The 27,911-nt window shown below is 61.6% G+C and overlaps 2 protein-coding genes across 4 annotated transcripts; one reads left to right on the top strand and one right to left on the bottom strand.

Annotated features, from left to right (window-relative positions):
• Positions 1–529: 529 nt before the first annotated feature.
• On the bottom strand, positions 530–13,927 carry GRK1 (G protein-coupled receptor kinase 1). Its single transcript, XM_069602150.1, has 7 exons — positions 13,176–13,927; positions 9,144–9,271; positions 7,706–7,863; positions 6,911–6,994; positions 4,567–4,691; positions 2,904–3,105; positions 530–1,822 (listed from the first exon to the last, which is right to left on the bottom strand). The coding sequence occupies exons 1-7, from the start codon at positions 13,863–13,865 to the stop codon at positions 1,524–1,526; spliced, it is 1,686 nt and encodes a 561-aa protein (XP_069458251.1). The 5' UTR covers positions 13,866–13,927; the 3' UTR covers positions 530–1,523.
• A 6,481-nt stretch (positions 13,928–20,408) lies between these two features.
• Positions 20,409–25,389, top strand: ATP4B (ATPase H+/K+ transporting subunit beta). 3 transcript variants are annotated; one of them, XM_069602147.1, is made up of 7 exons: positions 20,409–20,683; positions 21,064–21,192; positions 22,090–22,203; positions 22,305–22,504; positions 23,194–23,250; positions 24,320–24,418; positions 24,838–25,389. In XM_069602147.1, the coding sequence occupies exons 1-7, from the start codon at positions 20,572–20,574 to the stop codon at positions 24,997–24,999; spliced, it is 873 nt and encodes a 290-aa protein (XP_069458248.1). In that variant the 5' UTR covers positions 20,409–20,571; the 3' UTR covers positions 25,000–25,389. The 3 variants fall into 3 exon arrangements, with proteins under 3 accessions (XP_069458248.1, XP_069458250.1, XP_069458249.1); XM_069602149.1 differs by having other exon boundaries at positions 20,452–20,683; positions 22,367–22,504; XM_069602148.1 differs by lacking the exons at positions 23,194–23,250; positions 24,320–24,418; positions 24,838–25,389 and having other exon boundaries at positions 20,452–20,683; positions 22,367–23,155.
• Positions 25,390–27,911: the final 2,522 nt, after the last annotated feature.

The raw sequence follows: 27,911 nt of genomic DNA, 5'->3' as shown, positions 1-27,911 counted from the left end.
CCCTAGCTCCTGGAATAACTGCTGATCCATAGGTCCAGTGTATCCTCCGCTACAGCTGGGCCAGGTTTAAAATGCCACAAGTATTGAATAAGGTTTTAGTGTGTGTCCCACGCAATATTTGGGACACACGTAAAAAAGTCGTTTGCTGTTTATGTGAAGTTCAGCTGAACCCCAGTTATCTGGCCGTCCAAGCGCAAGAGGAAGGCAGGGGGGAGGCCCACTGTGGGTGCTGACTCCCCGTGAGACCACTCCCGGACCCTGAGGGTTAAACCACTCTGTTCAGGCCACGGGGGCCTGGAGCAGATGAAATGGGTTGAGAAAGGCAAGAAGCGGCGTTTCCTGCCCCCGCTGCAGGCGACTGGGGTCTACAGCCACCTGATGACAACGTCCTGTCCTAGGACACAAAGCCGGCGTCAGTGTCTGGGTACAGCTCCAGGTCACAGACCAGGAGCGCAGACCTGGATGGCTGTGCCGGGCCCTTCCAGGACGTTCTGTGACCAGCGCACAGGAGAGAGACCCATCCTGCAGGTTTATCCATCACGAAAGGGCTTTAATGTCCTCGGTGCATGAGGGGCCAAAGACACACTTGGAGCATGGACAGCCATCTGCCCACACGCGCCGGGGAAGCGGCTCCAGACCGGCAGGGCCAAGGGTTCCCAGTGGCTGAGCCGCAGCCTCAAAGTTCCTGCTTCTCAGGATCACGCTGTCCTGAGGCCGTGGGGCCGCAGGTGGCGGGTGCGCTGGCTGCACTGACATGGTCTGAGGGAGGGGGTGCTCAAGACGAGGAGGGGCCTGCCCTGGCCATCAGGCAGCCAATCGCACAAAGCTAGACTGGCCCGGCGCTGGCCAGGCTCTGCAGGCCCAGAGGCAGTGAGGGGGCGGGAACAGGCCTGCAGGGAGACAGCTCTGCCCCCAGCTGCCCGGCTGAGCGGGTCCGCACACAGGTGAGGTTGGCTGGAGACGGTCTCAGAAGGAAGGGAAGCCGGAGGGTGGCTGGCGGCCCATCTCACCCCGGGGGCCCTGTGCCCTTCCCTCCTCTTGGATGCCTGGGACTCAGCGCCCCCGATGTGCAGGAGGGGCCAGCCTGGCCCCAGCATGACTGGTGGCTGTGGCGGGCCCAGCAGCTGGGCACTGAGGGAGACGGGCCAGGCCCCCAGTCTGGCCTCTCCAGGGGGGCCCACGAGCCCCGAGGCCAGGGTTTGCTATCTCTGCACCAGCCCTGAGAAGCCAGGGCCTGGCCAGCTGCCGTGAAGGTGCCAGGAACCCCAGCCCAGCCCCTCTCCCACTGCCCAAACCGCTGCCAGCTTGCTCGTCTGCGCCAGCACTCTGGAGAGCCGTGCGTCAGGGTGGACTCCATCTGGAAACCAACACTGAACACTTTATGAGCGAAATGGTGCCAAAAAGTGGGCCGTTTCCCACTGGTGCTCCTACCCGGGGCAGGAGGTCTAGCTGGACCGGCCTCCTCCTCCCATGCTGAGTGGCTGGTGGGAGGGCTTGCCGACCCACCAGGGGCCGCGGCCGGCCTAGGAAAGCAGACACATGCCCGACTTGGATGAGGGGGCTGCCTCCTGCCCGGAGCTGCCCTTCATGTCGTCCGGCATCTGCCCGTCGGGCCGCCACACGTTCAGGTCCCCGAAGATGCCCGTCTCGATCATCTCCTCCTGCCAGGGGATGGGGCAGGTGCCCGAGGCGAACTCCTGAAAGAATTCCGTGTCCGCTTTGTCAAAGGCCACACCCTTGACCGTGGAGAAGGCACCCACATCTTGGATGTTCTTTGCATAGACGGTCCTGGAGTCCGGGACGAAGGGCGGGGTCAGCATCCCTGCAGGGGGACAGGAGATCCCAAGCCTGAGCCGACAGCCGGGGCCAGGGGGCCGCTTGCTGAGAGCCCCATGTGTCTGCCCTCCCACATGCTGCCCTGGCGGAGACGAGCCATGAGACGACCCCCCCCCCCGCCCCCGCCCAGGGTGCCAAGCAAGGCTGGACACTCAGTCCAATTAGGAGCTCATGTCATCAGAACCCAGCCCACAACTGCCACCCCCTCTGCCCTCCCAGGAAGCCCGTCATGATGGTGGGCGCTGTCCCAGCCCCACCACCCTCAGCCTGCTGTGCCCTGGCCCCACGCTGGGCTCCGGCCTGCAGGTGGACCCGGACACTCAGGGTAATCGCCTGCGCTCTTGCCCCACCCTCGTCCGCGTGGGCCCCGGGCCGAGTCAGCCCAGCGGGGTGTGGCCTCAGGATGAAAGTCCAGCTCCAGCTTCCCGGGCGCTGGCTGCTCCGGCTGCCTGTCCCCGGCACACCACCAACCCCACCCAGGGCTGGTCTGGGTGGCTCCCCAGGTGCCGGCACCTCCGGCTTAGCCGGGGCTGCCTCCACCCAACCCTTCCCTCAAAGGGCGACTCCTACGAGAGTGTTGGGCCGTGAGGTGGCAGGCTCGCGCTCCTGGGAGGTGGCTCGGGGGGTGTGGTGGGTCCCACGTGTCTCCCCCTCAGACACGTGCACACGCCCACGCTCTCCTGCACCTGCTCACAAAAGACCCGGCAGCAAGCTCGGGCTGGATGCCGACTGGAGAAGTCCTGCTCGACTTGGCCCGTGGGCTCCTGAAAGGGATCGCCCAGCCACGGGTTCGGGTGCTTAGCACAAGGGCGGGTCAGGGTGCCTTCAACAAGACTTGTCCAACCCTTGCCACCTCCGAGGGTGCCCAAGAGGCCCGACCCAAGAAGGTCCGGTCCAGGGCTGCTTGTGACGAGCAGGGACGGGGCCTGTGGCACCGTCGGGCCGAGGATGCTGCGGGGGTTTTGCCCCGGCCGCCCGACCCACCAGCTTCACACTGAGCTTCTGGATGCCCACAAAACCGGGCGGTCTCAGGGTTCACACAGCCCCAGCCCCCCCATGGGCAGTACCGGTCTCCAGCTGCCGCCAGCTGACGTCTCTGAAGAGGGGGTGCGTGCGGAGCCCGTCGCAGGAGCCGCCCCGGAACCCCAGGCGCCTCTCGGGGTCCTTCTGCAGCAGCGCCTCGCAGAAGTCCTTGCTGGCCGGGCTGAACTTGTCGGGGTAGGTGACCGCCTGCTCTAGGACCCTCTGCTTCAGCTCCTTGTTCTCCACCTGCACGGCGGGTGCAGGGCCGTCGGCCCAGTCACTCTGCGGGTCCCTCCCGCCGCCTGGCCCCCTGCAGCTGCAGACACAGCTGTGCCTCGGCCCAGGCAGCCCGGCCTCAGGAGGGGCGCTCACCACCCTCCCACGGACCGGCTGAGCCTCGAGGGGCGCACACCACCCTCCCACGGACCGTCTCGGCCTCGCCGTCAGGGCACGAAGCCCTGAAGGCAGAGACTTGCACCCTTACCACCTTCCCCTCTAGCTGCTAAGGGGCAGGCGTCCACAGGGTCCGTGGGGCCACAGTTCAAGCCAGCTCCCCAGAGCATAGCGGCCACTCCCAGTGGCTCCATCAGCAGGAACCTCCCTGACAATCGCCCCAGAATTCTCTCCCCCACCTCAGACAGACGCGGACTGGGCCTCTCCCTGTCGGTCAGATCTGCCCTTCCTGAAACTCCTGAAACTTCACGGGGGTGGAACCATCTAGGGTCACTCCTCCGGGTCCACATTCTCACATTCACCGTGGCAGGTTTGAGACCCGTCCGTGTCGAGGGTGTGTCCAGGGGCCCTCACCACTGAAGAGACCAAGGGTGGGCCACAGAGCATTCGGAGGGACCGCGATGGACCGGAGAGCGGGTAGGCCATGATAGCTCAGTCTCATAAAAGCTCCTTATGTGGGTTTTCACCAGAACACAGGGACCCTGGCAGGCCGTGGGGTCAGCACAGGCCCTGGGGGGCTTCGGTCCCAAGGCCAGCGTGGACCCCATCCTGCCGCTCTTCTGAGCCGCAGTCGGGGAGACTCGCTGGTTCAAGGCAGAGGCTCAGACCCAGAACAGCCCTGCACGTTTGTCGAGGGGAGGTCCTCGCTCTTGGGGGACCCGGTTTGTTCTCTCAACTGTCTCGGGAGAGGCGCGGGGACTGGATAGGGGTGCCCCTGGGTGGCCTAGCAGAAGAGGCGGACAGCTGAGACCTCCAGGCAGGCCGAGGGGCCACGGGCACAGCAGACGAGCCTCGTCTGAAGTGCCGTCCACACTGGGCCCCCTCATCCCGGCTCCGAGCTGGGCGGCGTGGCGCCCTGAGACAGGCTGCTTTGCTCTTCTTGTTCTGGACATGGATGGGGCCTCCAGAAGGCCTCTGCTCACAGCCCTGCTGGGCAGGGCAGAGTGCCCCAGGTAGGAGTGGGCCTCCCTGGCCCAGAGCCCCTCAGTGCCCACTGCCCCAGGACACCCAGGGACACTGCGGTGCCTGGAGCAGGGCCTGCAGTTAGTACCAGGGAGGAGAACCCCCAGGCCGAGCTGCTCCTGGGGCAGGGCTGGCGTCTGGAGACCAGGGATGACGTCACCATGTCCCCCCTCCTGCCCAGGGCGGACCTGCCCCCGAGAACCCAGTGCTTCAGCACAGAGGGCCACCGCCAGGTCAGCAGGGGATGCTGCCCCGTGACCCCCCCACACACAGGCCCGCCAGCACTCCTACCTTCTCTCCGCGGGCTCGGAAGGGCCCTCGGGCCGCAATCATCTCATACAGCGTGACGCCCAGCGCGAAGTAATCCACGGAAAAGCCGTACTCCTCCCCCTGCAGGAGCTCGGGGGCCATGAACCCTGGGCAGGAGGAGCAGGACTCAGCGGCCACCGGGAGGGGGCAGACACCCCGTCTCCCTGGAGCCAGCAGCATCCTTGTACCGTGACAAATGCGCAGACCCCCACCCCCTGGGAGGTGCACCCCTGTCCTGAGTGTCCCCTAGGCATGGCTGCTCCTAGCAGTGACCCCCCCCACCCAGGGTGGGTCTCGCCCCACTTTGCTGCCCACGGCAGATGGATTGGGTGTCTGAGGCTCACGAGGGGCCTGCAGGGTTGCGAGGCTGTGGTCAGAGGCAGGAGCTTGGTTGCCGCCCAAAAGGGCACAAGAGGAGAGGCCAGAGCTCCAGTGTTCAAAGAGCGGGCTGGACGCTGGTGGCCTGTGCACTCCACCTCTGGGGAGCTGGGACCCACCGGCTGAAGGGGACACCCTGGAGCCTGCCCCAGCCTCCAGCCCTGGGTGCCTGGTGCGGAGGCCAGCCTGGCATGTGGAGAGGTGGACAGGCAGCATCTGGGGCCCGTGGGGCACTCCTGGGGCAGAGGGGTACTCGGGAAGTCAGGGGCTTCCGTGCTCCGATGACTGGACGTCCCCCCAAACCAAAGCTGAACGTGTGTCTGTTTCCAGCCTCTCTGAGCCCTGCAGGGTCTGCCCGTATTTGTGGCGAGTTCCGAAGAGGGGCATGACCACAGGACATTCTCCCAGGGGCTGCAGGTCAAGTTCAGAAGAATCACCGGCCCGGAACACAGCCTCCCACTAGGAAATTACGCTGCCGTCCAGGTGCCGCAGACTCAAGAAAGACACATTCGCCAACCACCGTTCTCCATGGAAACGTCCAGGAGGAGGCCCCGCGGGGACTCCGCGCCCCGGCGGCAGGCAGCCCGCGGGCCCCTGCCCTCCACGCCGCCCGCTCAGAACCACAGGCGCGGTCTTCAGGGGCGACGGTGAGAGTCGCCGCGTGGAGGAAGGGTCGAGCGGGGACGAGGAGTGAACAGGGAGGGTGTCCGCTCCTCCGGGGGGGCCTCCCGTCTCCCCTCCCCACGGCGCGGCCGCGCAAGTCCCCGCTTGGGTGCACTGCGGCTGACCCGGGCCGGAGGGAGCGGGGCCGGCGAAGAAGGTACGGAGGGCTCCGTGAGGCCTCACTGGACACCCCCGACCCCGGGCCCCGCGGGGCTGCTCGCGGCCACACCCGGCGCCTGACCTCGGAGGCTCGGCTCGGCGCAGCCCGAGGACGGCGCCCGACCCGCGAGGCCTGCGCCCCCTGGCGGCCAGCTGGGCCCCCTGCAAGCGGGGCGGGCCACACCGGCGGTGCAGCGGCCTGCGGCCTGGCCCCAGGGAGGGGCCCCTGGCGTTCTCCTAAGGACGCGGTTCCCAGGAGGAGGTGCGAGGCGTCTGCCTCACACGCTCACGCCCAGGGAGGAACCTCAGAGATCTGGCCCAAGGTCCAGAATATTCAAAAGAGAACCTTTTCCTAAATAAAGCCCTAGATGAGAAAGCCCTACCGTGGGGACAGGCAGCCCCCAAAGGAGCTGAGAGCCCAGGATGGGACAGAAGGAAACCCAGAGGCCCCAGTCCCAGGCCCCTTCTTTCTCCCCAGAGCTGAACAAACGGGAGGAGCAGAGTTGCCGGGAAAGCCGGCAGAAAGCCAGGGCCGTTGGGAGCGTGGAGGGCACGGCAGTCTGAATGTGAGCCTGGGTGCCCGGCGGCCCCCAGGGGCCTGGGTGGTGAGACCCCCACCCCGTCCCCCACTGTGAAGCCTCTGTTCCCACCCGCTGGGGGTGAGAGGGGATGGGGGCAGGACCCCCTGGGCACATTCACGTGAACACACGCACGCGCTCTGGACAAGAGCAGCCCGCACTGCACAGCCTCCCCGTGGCCATGCGGCGTGGGGAAGGGTGGACCGGGGGCCCCCGGAGGCCATCTCCCCGTCTGCCCCCTGGGATGCCCACAGCTGAGCCCCTGCCCGGCCCCCGCCCAGTGGCCCCTCCCTCTGCCCTGCTGCCCTCAGTGCGGACCCCAGACTCTGCCCACCGAGGCGCTAGGGAGCTTCCGACCCCAAGGGTGGGCACGGGTGCCACTTCCACACAGCTGTGCAGGCCCCCGGCTGTTTCCCTGCCCCCTCTGCGGATGAGGGAGCAGTTTTCCGACACCCCAGTGTTCACCACGCCCCTGCCCTGGGCCACGGGACCCCAGGACAGGCCCTGCCCCTGCCCCCAGAGAGGCTGCGCCCTCAGAGAGCCCTCACCTGGGGTCCCTGCATAGCCCTTGGTCTTGGTCTGCCCTTCCTTCAGCTCCACGGCCAGCCCAAGGTCAGAAATGCGGACATTGCCTGGGGAACAAACACAGCTCAGGTCACCTGCAGCGCATGAACAGAGGCCCTGGTCTTCCTGGAGCCGCAGGAGCCCCGGCCAGCCTCTGCACGCACACACACGCATACCAGGCGCGCACGCGTGCGCAAGCGCAGCACGGACACACAGGAGACCCCGCTCCTTGCTGTGGACAAACGGGGGCGCCCAGCCGCGCCTGCAGCTGGGGTCCAGGTCACCGGCCCTCAGCCAGCCTCCTTCGCGAGCTCTGCAGCCTCGGCCCGTGGGGACGTCGGGTGTCCGTCTCGCCTCTGACGGGGAGGGGGCCCTAAAGTCACTTACAGGGGGCCTCAGCCTCTGGAGTAGCTTTCTGATAAGAAGCCCAATTTGACTCCTCACAGAGGCAGCAAGGAGAGTGATGAGCGGGGACTTGGCCACAGCCCTAACTGTCTACTAACAGCTCCACACACTCCCGGTGCCTGGACCAACTCCCTGCAGCCCTGGACGCGGAGTCGTGCTCCAGATTTCCCTTGGGGATAATCACTGAACGAACAATAAACAGACGTCAGCTGGGTCTTTGTGCTGCAGAACTATAACCAGCATTTATCAAAGCTGGTCCCTCCCCCACTGATAACCTGTCAGGCTGGAGAGGGGAGGGAGGCCGGGCGGGCGGGGAGGGCAGGGAGGGCAGGGAGGCCGGGCCGGGAGGCAGGAGAGCAGGGAGCCCGCCGCACCGTCGTCGTCCAGCAGCACGTTCTCGGGCTTGAGGTCTCGGTAGATGATGTTCCGCTGGTGCAGGTGCTCCAGGCCGCTGATGATCTGGGCCGTGTAGAAGATGGCACGAGGCTCCTGGAAGCCAGGGTTCTCCTCGTCCACGTTGTAGATGTGGTACCTGGGGACAGACCGCGTGGAGCCCATGTGTCTCTGGCACAGCCACAAGCCACGGGCCCGCAATTCTGATGGGAAGTAAAATCTTGGGGAAACGGTGAGGGCTGAGGCCACCAGGCCTGAGGAGCCCGGGGCAGAGCCGGGCCCCCGGCCCTGGTGCCCTCGTCCTCTTCGAGCCTCTCCAGAGCCACTACCAGCAGAAGCAGGCGGTTCTCCCAGCCGACCAGCCCCGCCCCCCCGCCCCGGCCCACAGGGCTGGGAACCAGGCCCCAAAGCCACCAGCAGAGAAGCCAGGCAAAGGGAGGTGCATGCAGGCCACGACCAGCCCGAGGCCCGCTCAACACGGGCGGGTGACGGAGCCTAGGAGCCTGCTCCAGCGCGGGCTGCAGCCGGGTATAATGCAGTGTGGTGCGGAATAATATACTATACCACAGTGTAACAACACCGCGCCGTGCAGGGGCGTGTGGCGCAGCAGAGGCTGCGGTGGGGCAGGGTGGCGCCAGCAGCCTCGCCTGGTGCGGCTAGGCGCAGCATGCAGCGCAGCGCAGGGCCGTGCACACGCGACCTCGCACCGCGTTCCCGGCACCCTGCAGGGCACGGGGGGCAGGTGGCGGCAGGCGAGCGCCAAGGTCGTTCTCGTTTGCGTGCTCCAGACCCCTTGCTCCTCCTCCATGAACACGCACAGGTGACTCAGCCAGAGTCTCAGCCCCTCACCTGGAAGGGCGGCCAACAACTCGCCCGGCCGAGTTGCAGTGCAGGAGCGCCCAGACGGGGGCCGGGGCCCAGCGACAGCCCTGCACGCTCGGGAGGGACGTGTGAGTCCCTGAGGGTCTCAGAGGCCCGAGCTGACTCTCCGCAGCAGCCACGGGGCACCAGTGCTTATCCTCATCCCCGTCGCACAGACCAGCGCTGGCCAAGCGTGGCTGAGCTGCCTAGCTGGCCGGCAAGTCCTTTCCCCCCGAGAGCCCAGGGTCGGGCCCCTGGGTCCCCCACGAATCCAGACCCCCGGTCCTCCCTGCGGGCCGATGGCCAAGCTGTGGTTCCGACGTCCCCACACAGTGCTTCCAGCTCTGCCATCGCCCCCAGGGCCCCCACATCTCACTGAGACCACGGACGCCTCAAGGACCAGCAACCGGAAGACAGAGAAGGCTGGATGAGGACAGGACTTCTCCTCCTCGCCACTCATTCTCAGCACGTGGGAAGCAGCCCCTCTGGCCCCAGAGACCCTGCACAGTCAGCCAAGCCCTTCGAGCCCTGCTCCCACGAGGCTGAGGGGAGCCTTACCGAATGTCGCCTCCGTTCATGATGGTCATCACTAGGCAGAGGTCCGTCTTGGTCTCGAAGGCGTAGGCCAGAGACACGATGAACCTGCTGTGCACTTTGGCGAGGACCTTCTTCTCCACCATCGCACCCTGCAGAGCGGGGCAAGCCCCCAGGTTCAGGCAGGAAAGAAAAACCACCCCAGGCAGCCAGGTTCCACCAACCGGAAAATGTCCCAATAAAACACGGAGTTGCAGATATATTTTTTCAGTTCAGTTCAGTTCAGTCCCTCAGTCGTGTCTGACTCTTTGTGACCCCATGAATCACAGCATGCCAGGCCTCTCTGTCCATCACCAACTCCTGGAGTTCACTCAGACTCACGTCCATCAAGTCGGCGATGCCATCCAGCCATCTCATCCTCTGTCGTCCCCTTCTGCTCCTGCCCCCAATCCCTCCCAGCATCAGAGTCTTTTCCAATGAGTCAACTCTTCACATGAGGTGGCCAAAGTATTGGAGCTTCAGCTTTAGCCTCAGTCCTTCCAAAGAAATCCCAGGGCTGATCTCCTTTAGAATGGACTGGTTGGATCTCCTTGCAGTCCAAGGGACTCTCAAGAGTCTTCTCCAACACCACAGTTCAAAAGCATCAGTTCTTCGGTGCTCAGCGTTCTTCACAGTCCAACTCCCACATTCATCCATGACCACAGGAAAAACCATAGCCTTGACTAGACGGACCTTTGTTGGCAAAGTAATGTGTCTGCTTTTCAATATGCTGTATAGGTTAGTCATAACTTTCCTTCCAAGGAGTAAGTGTCTTAATTTTATGGCTGCAATCACCATCTACAGTGATTTTGGAGCCCCAAAAAATAAAGTCTGACATTGTTTCCACTGTTTCCTCATCTATTTCCCATGAAATGATGGGACCAGATGCCATGATCTTCGCTTTCTGAATGTTGAGCTTTAAACCAACTTTTTCACTCTCCTTTTTCACTTTCATCAAGAGGCTTTTTAGTTCCTCTTCACTTTCTGCCATAAGGGTGGTGTCATCTGCATATCTGAGGTTATTGATATTTCTCCCGGCAATCTTGATTCCAGCTTGTGTTTCTTCCAGTCCAGCATTTCTCATGATGTACTCTGCATAGAAGTTAAATAAGCAGGGTGACAGTATACAGCCTTGACGTACTCCTTTTCCTATTTGGAACCAGGCTGTTGTTCCATGTCCAGTTCTAAGTGTTGCTTCCTGACCTGCATACAGATTTCTCAAGAGGCAGGCCAGGTGGTCTGGTATTCCCATCTCTTTCAGAATTTTCCACAGTTTATTGTGATCCACACAGTCAAAGGCTTTGGCATAGTCAATAAAGCAGAAATAGATGTTTTTCTGGAACTCTCTTGCTTTTTCCATGATCCAGCAGATGTTGGCAATTTGATCTCTAGAGGTTGTAAAAAGCAGAGACATTACTTTGCCAACAAAGGTCCATCTAGTCAAGGCTATGGTTTTTCCAGGGGTCATGTATGGATGTGAGAGTTGGACTATAAAGAAAGCTGAGTACCGAAGAATTGATGCTTTTGAACTGTGGTGCTGGAGAAGACTTTTGAGAGTCCCTTGGACTGCAAGGAGATCCGTCCAGTCCATCCTAAAGGAGATCAGTCCTGGGTGTTCATTGGAAGGATTGAGGCTAAAGCTGAAACTCCAATACTTTGGCCACCTCATGCAAAGAGTTGACTCATCGGAAAAGACCCTGATGCTGGGAAAGATTGAGGGCAGGAGCAGAAGGGGACGACAGAGGATGAGATGGTTGGATGGCATCACCAACAGAATGGACATGGGTCTCGGTGGGCTCTGGGAGTTGGTGATGGACAGAGGGACCCGGCGTGCTGTGATTCATGGGGTCACAAAGAGTTGGACACGACTGAGCAACTGAACTGAACTGAACAAAGCGATTGGTTCAAAACTGGAAAAGAAGTACCACGAGGCTGTATGTTATCACCCAGTTTATATAAATTACATGCAGAAAATACATCACATGAAATGCCAGGCTGGATGAAGCACAAGCTGGAATCAGGATCGCCAGGAGAAATATCCACAACCTCAGACATGCAGATGACACCACTCTAACGGTGGAAAGTGAAGAGGAACTAAAGAGCCTCTTGAAGAAGGTGAAAGAGACAGTGAAAAAGCTGGCTTAAAACTCAACATTCAGAAACCTATGATCATAGCATCTGGTCTCACCGCTTCATGACAAATAAAAGGAGGAAAGTGGAAGCGATGGTGGACTTCTTGGGCTCCAAAATCACTGCAACGGTGACTGCAGCCGTGAAATTAAAGGACACTTGCTCCGTGGAAGAAAAGCTATGACCGACCTAGACAGCATATTGAAGAGCAGAGACATCACTTTCCTGACAAAGGTCCATCTAGTCATAGCTATGATATTCTCCAGTAGCCGTGTATGGATGTGAGATTTGGAAAATAAGGCTGAGTGCCGAAGGATTAATGCTTTTGAACTGTGGTGTTGGAGAGGACTCTTGAGAGTCCCTTGGAGTGCAAGGAGATCCAACCAGTCCATCCTAAAGGAGATCAGTCCTGAATATTCGTTGGAAGGACTGATGCTGAAGCTCCAACACTTTGGCCACCTGATGAGAAGAGCTGACTCACTGGAAAAGACCCTGATGCTGGAAAAGATTGAGGGCAGGAGGAGAAGGGGACGGCAGAGGGTGAGATGGCTGGATGGCATCACCAGCTCGATGGACATGAGTGTGAGCAAGCTCCGGGAGCTGGTGAAGGACAGGGAGGCCTGGTGTGCTGCGGTCAACAGGGTCGCAGAGTCGGACACGACTGAGCGGCTGACCAGCAACAGCAGCGCAGTCACAAGGACTGAGTGACGCGCCCCACAGGCCCCGCCTTGCGGGGACAGGACACAGCCTGGGGACAGTCACGTGCAGGGACTTCAGGGCTCCTGGGGCCTCGAGCGAGGGGCCTCCAACCACCAGCCTTGCAAACGCCCCTGGCGCCACGCGGGCCCCTGGGCACCTGTGAGCACCGGCCTTCCCTCCAGCTCCACCTCTGCAGACCCGCCTCTCCTCCTGTCCAGGCCTCTGGACAGTGGAGGCCAGCCGGGCCCACTGGCCAGCACCCTCCCAAGCCACCCTGCACCGCCAGCCTCTTTCTATACTCATCTTAAAACCCTATGGAGTCCGTTTAAAGTGCTTCTAAAAGTTGTGCTGGGTAAGGAGAAGAGCTCTTCTTGATTTGGGAAGCCCTTTCTCTCCACTGCATTGGAAGATCTTAGGCAGATTGTACTGTAAAAGTTCAGTAAGTTTCCTGTACTCGGGAGAGAAGCAGCTTAGTTCCCTAACAGCTGGGTTAAGATTGCAGGTAGATGGCCCGAGGGTGACCGCTGCCCCGGAGTCCACTGGGCAGAGCGCCCTCAGGGGCCCTGGGTGGGGTGCTGCGGGGGGGCTGCCATTCACCCTAGCACGGGAACGCTGGCGCTAGACGGAGCACGGCCGGAGACCAGTATCCGAGACACTAAGCCACTTTGATCCCGCCCGAACGGAGCCTGATGCCAGAGGCAGAGCCGGAGGGCCTCTGCCCACTGTGTACCCCTGCCTCCCCCCAGGACCCGGGCAGCGCTGAGCTGGGCACCCCAGCCTCCCCGCACTGGCCCTGGGGATGCCCTGGGCAGCCTCCTCACTGCGCAACCAGGGTGTCCCGGGAAGCCAGAGGGAGGGGTCTGGGGAACCGATCCAGCCTCCCTGGCACTGGCTGCTGTGTCTCATGGGGGCGCCAGCAGCCCAAGGAGGATGAGGAAGCTGGCACGCCACCCTTGCCAGCTACGCCCAGGCCACGCTTCGAGGAGGACGGCCACCTGGCCCGTCCCAGGCACAGGGCTAGAGGCTTAGAGCAGCCGGACGAGCCGAGCCACAGGCCCAGTGTGGAGCCTCACCCACGCCCGCGGCCCTGGCCAGGCGCTCGGCCGCTGTGCAGACAGGCGGGTATGACCAGGGGGTGCAGGGGACCGACCCCCACCCAGGGCCGCCCCCCGGAGCAGCACAGCCCACCTGGTATCCCTTCCGCTTCTTCAGCCGCTTCTTGTTCAGCTTCTTGCATGCGTACAGCTTGCCGGTGGCCTTCATCTGGCAGGCGAACACCTCCCCGAAGCCACCCCGCCCCAGCACCCTGAAGTCTAGGAACCAGTCCTCGCCCATGGGCTGGGCCTCCAGCCACTTCCACTGCAAGAAGCGCAGGAAGTAGAGACTGTCCAGGAACTCCTGGAAAGGGGCCTGGCCTAGGTGTGCCAGGACGGCCCGCAGCAGGGGCTGGAAGAGCCCGTCCCCTGCCCCCTCCCGGGCCCGCGCCGCTGTCTCCGCATCCAGGAAGCTGCAGAAGAGCTGGGCCTGGGGGTCCAGGTATGCGGCCCGGATGGCCTGGGCCTTCTGCGGCCGGAGGGCATCGTCGGCCGTGTCATAGTCCTCGATGTCCCTCCAGACCTGCAGGGCCGGCCCGTGCTGCTCGTGGGCCCGCAGAAACTGCTGGAAGAGCCGCTTGCCGATGGGCTGCTCCAGGCACACGCCCTCGAAGCCCAGGTCGAGGCTCTCCCGGAGCGCCTCGCACTTGGACAGCGGGGGCAGCTTGAGCCTGGCCAGGTACTTCCTGTCCCGGGCGGCCGGGCCGCTGCTCGCGTCGAAGCTGCCCCGGGCCGCGATGAAGGCCGAATTGGCCACCACCGTCTCCAGGGACCCGAAATCCATCCCAGCGCCGGGCCCTGTTCACGTCTGGCTCCCGCGTCCCCAGCCGGCCTGACCTGCTGCCCTTGGCCTGTGGCCCGTGCCCACCCTCGGGATGGGAGGCTGGCCGGGCGGTGGGAGCCCCAGGAAGCCCGCTGACGCAGCTCGGGCTAAATCCCAGCCAGAGTAGAGGACGTGCAGGGCAGCAAGCAGGTGCCAGAAAAAGACAATCCCTAAGCTGCTCGCAGACGGATTAGCCGGGCTGCGCTGCCCACTGCTTCCTGCGAGGAAGGGCACGCGGGGCCCAGGCCCACCTCGCAGGCCCGGAGCCCCTGCCTCACGGGAGCTGCCCCGTCCAGCCCGCAGGCCCGAGCAGACGGGCCGGAGCCTCATCTGCTCCCTGGTGGGGACACGGGGCCCAGGAGGAGCCTCGGTTCACGAACATGGCTGGTTTTCCTCACCGTGGGCCATCTTCGTCTTTAGAAAAGCAATCAGCGAGGAGACCAGCGGATGCTGGTTTATGAGTAGACTTCCCGCGTGTCCACAGGCGAGACCCTGCCCAGGGGACACCCTGGCCAGGGCACCGGTCAGTATGTGAGCCCGGACACTCGTGCCGACCTGGCCCTGAGAACAGCGTGTCAGGCTGGTGGCGTCCTCGCCTGGGGCCCTGGCTCCTGCCGAGGAGTCAGCTCCCCATCAGCCCCTGCCCTCACCGGTGTGGCTGGTGGAGCAGGAATGCCAAGAGAAGCGTCCAGGTGGAAACAGAGCAGCATGCAGGACACAGCGACTGCACCTGGGGCTGAGGCCCCACGGAGAGAGGCAGGAGAGCGGATGGAGAGGCCAGGGGCACGCCCGGGGCCCCCCGAGACACGCCCGGGGCTCTCCCGAGACACACCCGGGGCTCGCCGGGGACTCTCCAGAAACACGCCCGGGGCTCCCCGAGACACGCCCGGGGCTCTGCAGAGACACGCCCGGGGCTCGCCCGGGGCTCTCCAGAAACACGCCCGGGGCTCGCCCGAGACAGGCCCAGGGCTTGCCCGAGACACGCCCGGGGCTCGCCCGGGACTCTCCCGAGACACGCCCGGGGCTCTCCCGAGACAGGCCCAGGGCTCGCCCGGGACTCTCCAGAAACACGCCCGGGGCTCTCCCGAAACAGGCCCAGGGCTCGCCCGAGACAGGCCCGGGGCTCGCCCTAGACTCACTCCGGGCTCCCCTGAGACGCACCTGGGACACACTTGGACACAGCTGGGGCGCACTCACGGGGCACCTGGGCTCACCTCGGCACAGCCTTGCCGGTCTTGCCCTAGTGGGCAGCAGGTGCTCGGTGCCTACCGTAAGGGAAAAAATGATGAGGAAGCGGTGGGGGTTGGTGACAGTTGAAGAAGGGAGGGGTGAAGGGCCACAGAAATGCAGAACGCCCTAGCCAGAAGGGGCCAGGGAGCCGGCCTCCACGGCGGGAGGGGAGGGCTCCAGAGGGCAGGGAGGCTCTGCAGGGGTGGGAGGACGGCGGACTCTGCAGCAGCTGGGGAGGCAGAGGAGAGGGCTTGCCACTGAGAGGGGGGGTTGGCGCGTCCAGCGGCACTTCCTAGCAGGTGACCTTGGGCCGGTCGCTGCAACCCCTTCCTGCCTTTTCTTTACCCTCCAGGGATCAGATGGGACAGCAGCCCCAGCACAGGCCTGGGCTGGAGTCCCCTCCTTAGTGTTCCTGACTCTGTGTCCTGAGCCAGTGCCTCCCAGTGGCACCAGGCACTTGAGCCACCTGGAGAAATAAAGGTCTGCTTCGGTGGGCCTGGCACGGGGCTGGGACTGAGGTCAGGACGCAGCCCGAGAGGCAGGGTCTGAGGACAGCGAAGCCCGCTGGATGAACTCTGAGCTCCCTCCGGGGGAAGCACAGGGTAAGCAACCTTAGACGTGTTTATCACGGGGCTTACAGGCTGAAGAGCAAGCCCGGCGAGAGGAGTCAAGTACACAGAGCTCCCTAAACTCATCGGGTCCTTTTCCAAAATTAAAGTTTTACTGAGAGTAACTGTAGACTCAGTGCAGTTATAAGAAGTAATGCAGAGACCCCCGCGCCCTGGCCCCGCCCCCAGTGACAGCAGAGACCCCCCGCGCCCTGGCCCCGCCCCCAGTGACAGCAGAGACCCCCGCGCGCCCTGGCCCCGCCCCCAGTGACAGCAGAGACCCCCGCGCCCTGGCCCCGCCCCCAGTGACAGCACCTCCCCCACCCAGCCCAGGATCAAAGCGCACACCGACGTGGACACAGCCAGCACTCGGGACCCCCGACACCACGTGGTCTCCTCTTATACACAGCCACCCCTTCCCACCCCGACACTGTCCTGAACCTTGATAGCCGCTCAGCTGTTCTCCATTTCCATAAAGCTGTCATTTCAAGAATGTTATATGTTGCAGTCCATGGGGTCACAAAGGGTCAGACACTACTCAGCAGCTGAAAAGCAACTCCACATTAAGTTCAGTTCAGTTCAGTTCAGTCGCTCAGTCGTGTCCGACTCTTTGCGACCCCATGAATCGCAGCACACCAGGCCTCCCTGTCCATTACCAACTCCCGGAGTTCACTCAGACTCACGCCCATCGGGGAGTTGCATGTTATATAACTTCGGGGACTGGCTCTTCACTCAGCATGACTCCCTGGAGGCAAGCAGGTGGCTTGCCTACCCACACCTGAGTAGTATTCCACAGTGCGGGGGGACCATGGCTGGTTTAATCATTCGCTTGTTGAAGGACATCTAGGTTGATTCCAGTTTGGGCTATCGTAAATAAAGCTGCTATAAACATACAGATATCCATACAGATATAAAATTTAGTTTCTCTGGGATTAATGCCCGAGAGCATTGCTGGGTCATGCGGCACTTGCGATATTTGCATGTTTGATTTTTTAAGAAACTGGCAAACTTTTCCCCAGATGGTGCAGGATGAGATGGTTGGATAACATCATCAACACAATGGACATAAGTTTGAGTAAACTCTGAGAGACAGTGAAGGACAGGGAAGCCTGGTGTGCTGAAGTCCAGAGGGTCACAGAGAGTCGGACACGACTTAGCCACTGAACCCCAACTACCATTTTCCATTCCTGCCAGCAACGTATGAGCAACCCAGTTTCTCAGCATCCTCACCAGCATTTGGAGTTGTCGCTATTTTTCATTTCAGCTCTTGTGATAGGTGGTACCCCACTGTGGTTTTACTTTGCATTTCCTCACTGGCCAGTTATGTTGGACATTTATGCAAGTGTTTATTTCCCATCTGCGAATCCTCTTTGGTGAAATATCTCTTCACGTCTTTTAACCAACTGGACTGCTTGCTTTTCTGATGTTGTATTTGAAGTCCAATTTTTCAGTTTTTTTTTTCTTATTTTGGTGTCAAGTCTTAAAACTCTGTCTTAACCTTTAAGAACCACTTAAAGATTTTCTCACATTTTTTTTTCTAAAAGTTGTATACTTTCACATGTAAATCCATGACCATTTTGAGTTAATTTTTTTGCAAGCTGTGAGCTAGGTCGGGGTTATTGGACGTTCAGTTGCTCAAGCTCCATGTGCTAAAAAGGTCATCTTTGCTTCAGTGAACGTCTTTGGCGCTGCTGTCAAAGTCCATGGGCACGTGGGCATGAATCTGCTTCTGAGTTTTCTATTGTGTTTATCGATCTCTGCCCCTCACTGTCTTGACGATGTGTTTCTATCTGTCCTTGCAGCCTTGAAGTTATGCGGACCAAGTCTTCCTACCTTATTTTTCATTTTTAAAATATTTTCTAAAAAAGTAAATATTTCAAATAAAGAATAAAATATTTAACTTTTCTAGTTCCTTGGCCTTTCTAAATAAATTTTAGAATAGCCCTATCCCTAGATACAAAAACAAGGTCTTGCCTGGATGTTGATAGAAACTGTGTTAAGACAGCATATCAGTTTGGGGAGTATGGACATCTGTGTAGAGTCTTGCAACCTGTGAGCACGCTGTGTGTCTGCATCCGTGTAGATTTCTGTCTCACGGTCACTTTGTGGTCTTCAGTACAAAAGCCCTGTACACGCTCTGCTAGATGAACACCTGATCAGCCCTGGGACTTCTTTGGAAGGAACGATGCTGAAGCTGAAACTCCAGTACTTTGGCCACCTCATGCGAAGAGTTGACTCATTGGAAAAGACGCTGATGCTGGGAGGGATTGGGGGCAGGAGGAGAAGGGGACGACCCAGGATGAGATGGCTGGGTGGCATCACGGACTCGATGGACGTGAGTCTGAGTGAACTCCGGGAGATGGTGATGGACAGGGAGGCCTGGCGTGCTGCGATTCATGGGGTTGCAAAGAGTCGGACACGACTGAGCAACTGAGCTGAACTGAACTGGACTGAAGTCCTTTTTGTTTTGAGCAGTTGCTTTCTGGAGTTGCGCGTGTGTGTCTTTGAAATCCAGAAGTTCGACTGCCGTGTGGCGGGGGTGGGTGCCTTGTTAGCAGTCCTCTCCGCTTCTTGGATCTGAAGGCTCACTCCTCACCCCCTTTATTCTGCCCTTGCAGGACCCCAACGACTCGGGCGTCAGTCTTTACCAAACCTGGGCACCGAGCTCGGCACAATTTTTTCTGGCTCTAGTTTCTCTCTATTTGTTCAAACCTGGAAACTTCTATTTTTTTTCTTCCAAGTCACTGATCCTTTCCCCTCTCCCCTCCCCTCTGCTGAGGAATACATTCTTTGAGCTTTTTAGTCTGGCTTCTGTATTTTTTAATCTAGAATTTCCATTTGGTTCTTCTTTGTATCTTTGGTTTCTTTCCTTAAACTCCCTGCTTCTGTTTCCCATTTGTTCACGCATGTTCACAGATGCTCAATGAAGCACCTTCACTGCGGCAGCTTGACAGCCTGTCGATGACACCAGCCTTTGTCACCCCAGTCTTGACACCTATTGACGCTCCTGTTTCGATCCCTTTTGAGGTCTTCCCAGGTCTTGCTCTGATCAGTGGTCATCCACTGGGCATCTTCCTCCCATCTAGCGCTTCAGTTTCCTCTGACTCCTCGGGCCCCCGAGCAGGAGCGGAGGGGTGGATCCTGCTCCTTACGGCCCCTAGGTGGGAACCTGGGGTGAGCCCCCACGGTCTGGGGTGCACCCTTTTCAGAGGTCATCTGCTCAAGTGGTTCCGCAGGCATGCTGGGCAGGAAGCTGCCCTCTCCCAGTGCCCACCCCCAACCATGGACACATGTCCCGAGAAGGTCGTTGAGACAGCGCGTCTGCAGCTCAGCACACACGTTCATGCTGTGGGAATTCAGAGCCTGAGCATGAGGGTTCAGCCCCAGACTAAGCCCCGGGCGTCTGCACTGTGCAGGCCAGGGCTGCAGTCTGCGTCTGGCAGTTGCTGCCCTGCACCTTGAGCCTCCTCGCCTGGGGTCCCAGCTCTACCGGCGTGGACAGTGAGACCAAAGCCCAAGGCCACACTCTGCGTTTCTACTGCCCTGAAGTTCCAAAGCCTTGACCGGGAACAGAGTGCAGGAGAGCGCCCATTAAGAAACCCAAGAAATTGTGAGTCCAAGCTAAAATGCTACACTTTATCATTTTGAATGATAAATGAATTTTTATCATTTTGCTGACAAACTCTAAATCACCCTGAAGAAAATGGCATAATGCCTGGAGGGTTTTTCATAGTTCTCACCCTGGAAGAAACCTTCCTATCTGACCCTGTGGGTCCCTCAGAGGGAGCAGGACAGTGGGCGGCTGCACAGCTAGAGCTGCGGGCGATCCCCGTCAACCCAGCCAGTTCTGACGGGTCTGTGAAGGGGCCTGCGGTCCACCACCCCTGCCTGCTGTGGCCTCATCGTAGAGGAGGGCGCCGCATCCCTGGGCGGTGTCCGCTCCCCGGGGAGCCAAGGTCGCGGCCCTGGCTACTTAGCAGCCAAGGCTCCTTGGTTCGACCACACACCACAGGCGTCTGGGGAGTGGTCCAGACACTCAGGCCACCCGCAGGTCAGCCCGCTCAGAAACTCAGGGCTGGGACCAGTGTCAGAGGCCGCCAAGGCTCCCCAGACCACACGGATGTGGCTCTGGGCGGCGTGTCCACTGCCCAGATATGGCTGTGGTCCTGCAGCCGCAGTCAAGGCCCCCGGGAGCCCCCGGCCCACTGGGCCCATCCGGGTCAGAACCTGCCTTTGAACAGCACGCCCGGGGTCCGGCGTCGCTGAGTGAAAAGCACTTCTCGCTGTAGGGCGGTGGGCCCCTGTGTGGCTTTCAGGGCAGCACGTGAGCTGTCACCCAAGCTGCGCTCGAGTGTCGGGACCCCTGAGCCCCCAGGCCACCTCCCGGGGCGCCAGTGAGCTTGGCTCTCCAGCAGCAGCAGTGACAGGGACAGGAGCCCCCAGCTCCCGCCCCTCCGGGGCCCCGCCGTCAACCTCAGGCTCCTGCCCCTTCAGCTCGAGCCTCTCGGCCACGGCTGGGGGCCGGGTACAGGCCTGGCCTCGCCGACCTGCTTTCCTGCCGGCCCCTCCCGAGCGCCTGCTGGTCTCCTTGCTTGCTTGTTATCAGAGCAGATAAAGTTCCCGCCAAGGGCACTTGTGAGGAGGGGCTGGTGGTGAGGGCGCTGCCCCGACATGCCCAGGGAGGCGGTGGAGGGCACCTTAATGGCAGGGCCGATAACACCTGCCGGGGCCTCCCTCAGCTGGGCGCCGCGGTGCCCTTGGGCTCCGAGGAGGAGACCTTAAAAGCCGGGTGTGCGGCCTCCCTGCAGCCCCAGCAGCCGCAGTCAGTGATGGCGGCGCTGCAGGAGAAAAAGTCATGTGGGCAGCGGATGGAGGAGTTCCAGCGCTACTGCTGGAACCCGGACACCGGGCAGATGCTGGGCCGCACGCTGTCCCGCTGGGGTGCGTGCAGGGCCCGGGAGAGGGCAGGGGCCGCCCCGCGGCTGCCAGGGGCTGGTGGCTCCAGGGTCCAGACCAAGCCCCCCCAGCCTCCCGTCCCTGCCGGCTGACCCCAAAGGTCTGCCCAGGCCCTGACACCCCTGACCCCGGGTACCAGAGAGTAGAGGGCAGCTGAGGACGGGCCCCAGAGGCTCAGCCCTGGGTTTCAGAGCAGCGGGTTTAAAGCTAGGTTCCCAAAACTGCAATCTTTAAGAAGAATTTTAAGTGAAGGGGCGTGGGGTTATTGGGGTGAGCATGTTCTGGGAGCAGGTGAGTGCCCACCCGAGAGGTGAGCTGGGCGCGCGTGCCCGGTGCCCGAGCTCCTGACCCGCCTCTGCCTGCAGTGTGGATCAGCCTGTACTACGTGGCCTTCTACGTGGTCATGACGGGCGTCTTCGCCCTCTGCATCTATGTGCTCATGTGCACCGTCGACCCCTACACGCCTGACTACCAGGACCAGCTCAAGTCGCCAGGTAACCTGCGGTGGGCCCGGCTCCGTCCAGCCCTGGGGAGGCTGCGGAGACACAGGCACCAGGGGACCAGGAGGCAGGGGGCGGGCGTCCAGCACCGAGGCCGCTCTCCTGGGGGATCCTCACCTCCTCGCCGGCAGGAGGCCAGCAGACCCAGGGCTGGGGTCTTGTCTAAGGGGGGCAGCTGCTCGCCGCTGTGTGACAGACCTGTGTCACTGCCCAAACAAGGGGAAGCGCTGGGGAGACGCGCGGGCCAGGGACAGGCAGGCAGCCCCTCTGAAGCCTGGGGACAGCATCTGGACCAAGACCTCCGCACGCAGCCCGCTGACCGGGGCTGAGGGCAGATAGCAAAACAGAGACAGGCGGGAAGGGTGCGGAAGGAAGCTCAGCTTTTCCAGCCCAGCGACTTGGTGTTTGTCAACCCTGCGTCCTTAGTGCCTCCCGAGGAAAATAATCCAAGACCACCCAAGAGCAGTGCTGGGCTGTGCCTGGAGGTGGCGGGCCCGCCACCCTGAGCATCGTCCACTAATCCTCATGACCGCTGGGGTCAATCTTTACAACCAACAAACGGATCAAATGTGGAGGATCTCAGTGCAATCTCAGAACAGGACGTAGTAGACTGGCGCTTGAAACCACACCCAAACCCGCAGGCTGGCAGGCAGGGTGAGGGGCGGGCCTCTTGCAGAGGGAGCCCCGGGGCCTACCCAGGCCTCGTGCACCTGAGCGGGCCCCTGGCTACTGTGCAGTGTCCCGGGCCTTCCTGGGCGCACCAGGGGAGGGCGGGGGCCTTCGAAGCCCTGGCCCCAGCGTACTGGGCGCTGCGCCTGCTAGGGCAGGCCAGCGGCACCTCACACGGCCTGAACGTGCAGCCAGGCCCCAGGCATTGCATCCTCTCTCCAGGGGTGACCTTGAGGCCGGACACCTACGGGGACAAAGGCCTGGACATCTCCTACAACGTGTCTGACAACAGGACCTGGACAGGGCTCACACAGGCCTTGCGGCACTTCCTGGCGGGTAAGGGGGGACCCGGGCCCCGGTCTCCACTCTCCTTTCCTGAGGAGCTGGGTGGGGGGCCAGCTGCTGCTCAGGCAGGACCACAGGTGCGTCCCCCCCAGGCTACTCGCCTGCAGCCCAGGAGGACAACATCAACTGCACGTCCGAGAGGTACTTCTTCCAGGAGCGCTTCCTGGCCCCGAACCACACCAAGTTTTCCTGCAAGTTCACGGCGGACATGCTGCAGAACTGCTCCGGCCAGCCCGACCCCACCTTCGGTTTCGCAGAGGGAAAGCCGTGCTTCATTATCAAGATGAACAGGGTGAGTGTGGGGGCAGAAGGGAGAAGGGCCCCTGCCCTCCGCCCCTCCAGGCCCCAGGCTGGCTGGGGAGCCTGCAGCCCCTCACCTGGAAGCGCCCATCCGGACTCCCCACCTGCTTGACTGGTGAGCCGCGGAACCCAGGGCAGTCCTGTGCACAGGGCAGCTGGGAAAAGCCAGGCGGTCAGCGTGGGGAGGGCGCCTGGGAACCCACCGGGGCCAGGCGCCGAGGGACGGACCGAGAGGACCCAGCAAAGCTCTGGAGGCTGCCCACAATGGACGGGGACCCAGGGGGCGCGGGATCCGGCAGGGGTGATGCTGTTCACTTTCCTCTCTGAGAGGCGGCGGAGGGCATAGACCTGTGCCCTGCGCTCAGCCCAGTCCAGCCAGGGTCTGTTCCCTGGTGGGCACGCAGAGCAGGAAGGCCGGGATCCCCATGAGTGAAGCAGGTGCTACCCTGGGCCCAGAGGGGCCTAGGGGCCGGGGCTTTCAGAGGCGGAGCCAGGCGGGGTGGGGAGACGCAGGGGGGCGGATGCCACGGCTTGAGCTCCTCTGACCGTCCAGCTCTGCCACTCGGCAGCCAAGACCACAGGCTTGAAGCAGGAGGGGGCACACCTGCTGAGTCCTCAGAGCAGGACCCCCAGGTACCCCCCCCCCCCCAGCCCCCTGCACTCACAGCCGCTCCCTTGCAGATCGTCAAGTTTCTCCCCGGCAACAGCACGGCCCCCAGGGTGGACTGTGCCTTCCTGGTGAGTGACCCACGGGCATGGCCGTCCTGTTTGGGCTGGGAACCCCTCGGGAAACCCTGATCAGGTTTCCCCTAAAAAGATCTCAGGGGTCGCCTAATAAACCAGGTGCGCGGGTGGCAGGAACCTTCACGCTAAGTGGTTTTTATCACAGGGATGAAAACCCAGTAAGAAAAAACAGCACTTTGTTTTGCTTCAAAAAAGCGTCTGAGACAGCGTATCCCCAACACACTTCAGGATGTCTGTGGCAATTTGGAAAACCCAACTCACTTCCACCACCCTCTTGTGTCCTTTTGTTTGCTTATTTACAAAATGATGCTGATTAGCACCAGCGCCATTGATGAACAGTGTGAGTTTACGTGCTGCCAAGAGTTGCCATTAATTCAGTCCAGTTTTTCTCAAAATGCATTTTTAAGTACCACATGGATAAAACTCAGTTTGTCTTCACTGAGTGCTTTCTGCAGTTCACTCTGTCGCGCCTGGGCCCGGGCTCTTTGCTGTCTGCAGGGGCCCCAGGGCGATCGCACACTCTGGTGCCACCCCCTGGCTGCCCCACCAGGGCGACTGCACTCTCTGGTGCCGCCCCCCGGCCGCAGGGTGCATCCTGCCCCAGCTTCCCGTTTCCAGCTTCCCTGACGGCACATGTGTAGACTGACTTGACATTTTAACAGACACCAAAGTGCCCCTTCCTGCTCTCGGACGGGCCGTTCGCGGACACCGACGGTGGACGAGGGCAGCCCCAGCAGCAGGCGGGCCACGCGCCTCGGGGGCTGCCAGCCCCACACACTCGGCCCCGTCACCCCTTTTATCCTAAGCGGGTTTAATCTGGAAGGTGCGACTTCGGTAAGTCACCGGCGTCTTATGAACTAACCAGTTACACCAGGAAAGGCTTCCCGGTCGACGACACAGGCTAGACCTGGTCATGCCACCTGCTCGTGCGGTCAGCTGCTCTGCACACGTGCACACACACGAACACCCGTGCACACATGAGACACACACGCAGAGCATGCACGGAGACGCGCGCGTGCGCACGCCCGGTCCGGCCGTTCTCGCAGCAGCTTCTCGCCCGCAGGACCGGCCCCGGGGCGCCCCGGCTCTGCAGGCGGCGTACTTCCCGCCCAGCGGCTCCTACAGCCTCCACTACTTCCCCTACTACGGGAAGAAGGCCCAGGTACGTGGGCCCCGGGCCCGACAGCAGCCGCTGCTCACGAAGGGGCGGCTGGAGACGCTTGCCTGTGAGAGGCAGCCAGGCTGCACTCGGCCCACCCTAACCGCTCAACCTCCGGGGGTCTCCCAAGCCCACGTCCTCACCCAAAATTGACATCAAATCTCATTTTTACCTTCCAAGGGCCTTCTTAGACAACTGCATATCCAAGTAAAATCATTTCCCCCAAAGCTCTGTGCTGCCTAATTTTTATCAGGTGTAGCTCGACGTCGCATTTGTCACGGGTCCGTCCCTCTGGGCCGGGTCTCCTCATTTCTAAGCAGGAGACGTCGTCTGTAACTCAGTGAGAGCCCCACCTCTGTGCTGGGCACCCAGCCGTGCGCCCAGCCACCCTCCCACGAGGACCCTAACCGGCGTCTCTTCAGCCCCACTACAGCAACCCGCTGGTGGCCGCGAAGCTCCTCAATGTCCCCAAGAACAAGGAGGTGGTTGTCGTGTGCAAGATCCTGGCAGAGCATGTGACCTTCGACAACCCCCATGACCCCTACGAGGGGAAGGTGGAGTTCAAGCTGAAGATCCAGAAGTAGCGGGGCCCGGGCTGGCCCTCAGGAACAGGGCGACCCCAACGCCTCCTCCAAGGGAAGCCGGCACCAGGGCAGCTCAGCACCAGACAGCCCCGTGCCAGGCTCGCACCATCAAGATCCCATCAGACCTCTTACCTTTCAGGCAGATTTGTAGCTTCAAGAAACAGGCCCACACGGGGACCATAAGGCGGCGGCTGCACAGCTAAGACGTGGGAGCACGCACCTCGGCCGCGTGGCCCGACCACTCTCGCTGTAACTTACTGTTCCTATACGTGGCTATGAACACCAGGAAGCTGCCTTAGGATTTCAGGCATTCTGGACTCCGGCTTTAAAAAATACAACTCCTAAACTGTAAAAGTCAAGTTTATTAAATTTCACTCTTAACCTACGTAAGAGAGTCACGTCTTTCCTGATGACGGGGAGAGTTAACTGAAAAAAATGGAGTGAACTAAAATTCATTTAGTTAACTTAAAAGGAATTAACTAAAATTAACTAAAAAGTCCTCTTTCTATAAGCGCTTTCGACTGCAAGTCGGGTAAGTCACGTTTCAGCATGGGAGGGGCTGCCCCAGCGACGTGGCCGGGATGCAGGGTGTGGCCACGTGGTGGAGCCTGGACCCCAGAGGCGGCCTTCCTCCCAGCACAGTCTCCCCTCCAACCTCCAGGGCGGGGGCCTCCAGCCCCAGCCCATTCAGAAGCCCCCAGAAACAGAACATTCCAACGACAGATTCCAACATTCCAGTATGGAACAGAACATATTTCCAACGACATATCTGCTATTATTATCTGTCACCCAGAGCCCCCAGAGGAAGCCCCAAGGGGCCAGGGGACAGGGGCCCTGGGCTGCGGACGTCCTCCCTGCTGACCCCACGGTGGCAACTCTGAGCCACCTGGGAAATGTCAGGTCAGGGACCAGGCCATCTTGGGGACGCCACGACACACGGGAGGTCAGAAGTCAGGGGTATAGTCACCCCAGAAATGACTCCAAGGTCTTGATGGGGCCCGTGGGGTCCACACACAGTAGGCAGCCTGCTCAGGTTCCCCCTACAGACCCCAGAAGGCGGGGCTGCTGACCTAGTTCAGTGGGGGGGATCGGTCCGGCTGCTGAGGGGATGTCGCTGCCAGGGGCAGGGAGGGGAGTACACGGCCTCAGGACTAGCTCCAGCCGGCCACAAGGCGCCCGTGGACAGGCGGGCTGGACCTGCCTGTCAAGTTGCTGCTGAATACACAGGCTGACCAGCCCCTGGGGTAGGGGAGGCCGGGCTCCGGGGTCAGAGGTCAGAGGCCTGGGTTCAAGCCTGGCTGCTTCTCCCGCCAGGCCTCGCGCCAACATCAGCGAGGCCTCAGGTGGCCACTGGGGCCTCGCAGGAGCTCGTGGACACCCCCCGGGGACCGCCGCTGCAGTACCACCAGAGTCAGGGCTTGGCCCGAGCTGCCCCAGGCTGTCCTGTCTGCAGAACTCAGGAGTCACTAGCTTATAACTGTGACCACCCCAAGAGGGCACAGGCCGCCACCGCGGGGACACAGGGCAGCAGGGGGCCGGTGCGGAAGCAGCCCTGAGGTGCGGCGCCCCAGGGTGACCGGGCTGAGCCAAGTGCCAGCGAGGAAGCGCACTGAGGCGAGGATGCCAGCGCCTCACCCTTGCCCACGCTCCCCCCCCCCGGCCACAGACCCTCAGCCCCTGCCCCCCCCCCCCCCGTGTCAGCCCCACAGCGCCAGGACGAGCAGGAGCGCCACACTGGGGACGCAGCTGCAGCTGTGCTGGGCCTGTCTGCACCCGCGGGCCCACCCTCAGCCACACGCGGCCCGCCTCCCCTGCACACGGCCTCCACTCACCCACACGCGGCCTGCCTCACCCACACGTGGCCCGCCTCCCCTGCACACGGCCCGCCTCCCCTGCACACGGCCTCCACTCACCCACACACGGCCTGCCTCACCCACACGCGGCCTGTCCTTGTCCACTCGTGACTGTCCCTCACCCACGTGACCTGTCCTCGCCCACTCATGGCCCGTCCTTGCCCACTCGTGACTGTCCCTCATCCACTCATGACCCATCCTCACCCACACGTGACCCACCTCACCCACACGCGGCCCACCTCACCCACACGTGACACGTCTCACCCACACGCGGCCCGCCTCCCCTGCACACGGCCTCCACTCACCCACACACGGCCTGCCTCACCCACATGTGACCTGTCTCACCCACACAGCCCACCCTTGCCCACTCGTGACTGTCCCTCACCCACACATGACCTGCCTCACCCACACGTGGCCCATCTCACCCACATGCGGCCTGCCTCCCCTGCACATGACCTGCCTCACCCACACGTGACTGTCCCTCACCCATGTGACCTGTCCTCACCCACACGTGGCCCGTCTTCACCCACTCGTGACCCACTCGTGACCCGTCCTCACCTGCTCGTGACCCGTCCTCGCCCGCTCGTGGCCCTGATGCTGTCTCTCCCTCTGCCGCATCCCTCAGCACACACGTCCATCACAGTCGGGATAATGGGATAAGCGCCCTCGCCCGCCCGTGCCCGCCCTCGCCCGCTTGTGTCCGGCAGACAGGACCGCTCGTGCCCGCCCTCGCCCGCTCGTGTCTGGGGGACAGGACCGCTCGAGTCCACACCTTGTACTGAACCTTCGCTCGTGACTTCAGGCAGCCTGAACAGAGCACTGGCCTTGCCCATCTTACCATCTCACTCTCTTTCTGAAAGTCAAAGCCTTAAGCTCTGTCTCAGCTCCTGTGATCAAGGAGGAAGGTGAGGACAGCTGGGCGGGCCACCTTACTGCAGGCCCATCACCTGCGAGGGCATCACCCCCGTCCCTCCGCCCCAGCTTCCCCATGCTTCTGACCTTTTGGGGATGTGCCTGCAAAGGTCATGTTTCATGAGGATTCACACGTTAAAGGTAGTG

The sequence above is a fragment of the Ovis canadensis genome, chromosome 10 (assembly GCF_042477335.2).
Source record: "Ovis canadensis isolate MfBH-ARS-UI-01 breed Bighorn chromosome 10, ARS-UI_OviCan_v2, whole genome shotgun sequence".
NCBI classification, from domain to species: Eukaryota; Metazoa; Chordata; class Mammalia; order Artiodactyla; family Bovidae; genus Ovis; species Ovis canadensis.
Note: the sequence above shows the minus strand (reverse complement) of the source record. Positions and strands in the feature narration are given on the sequence as shown.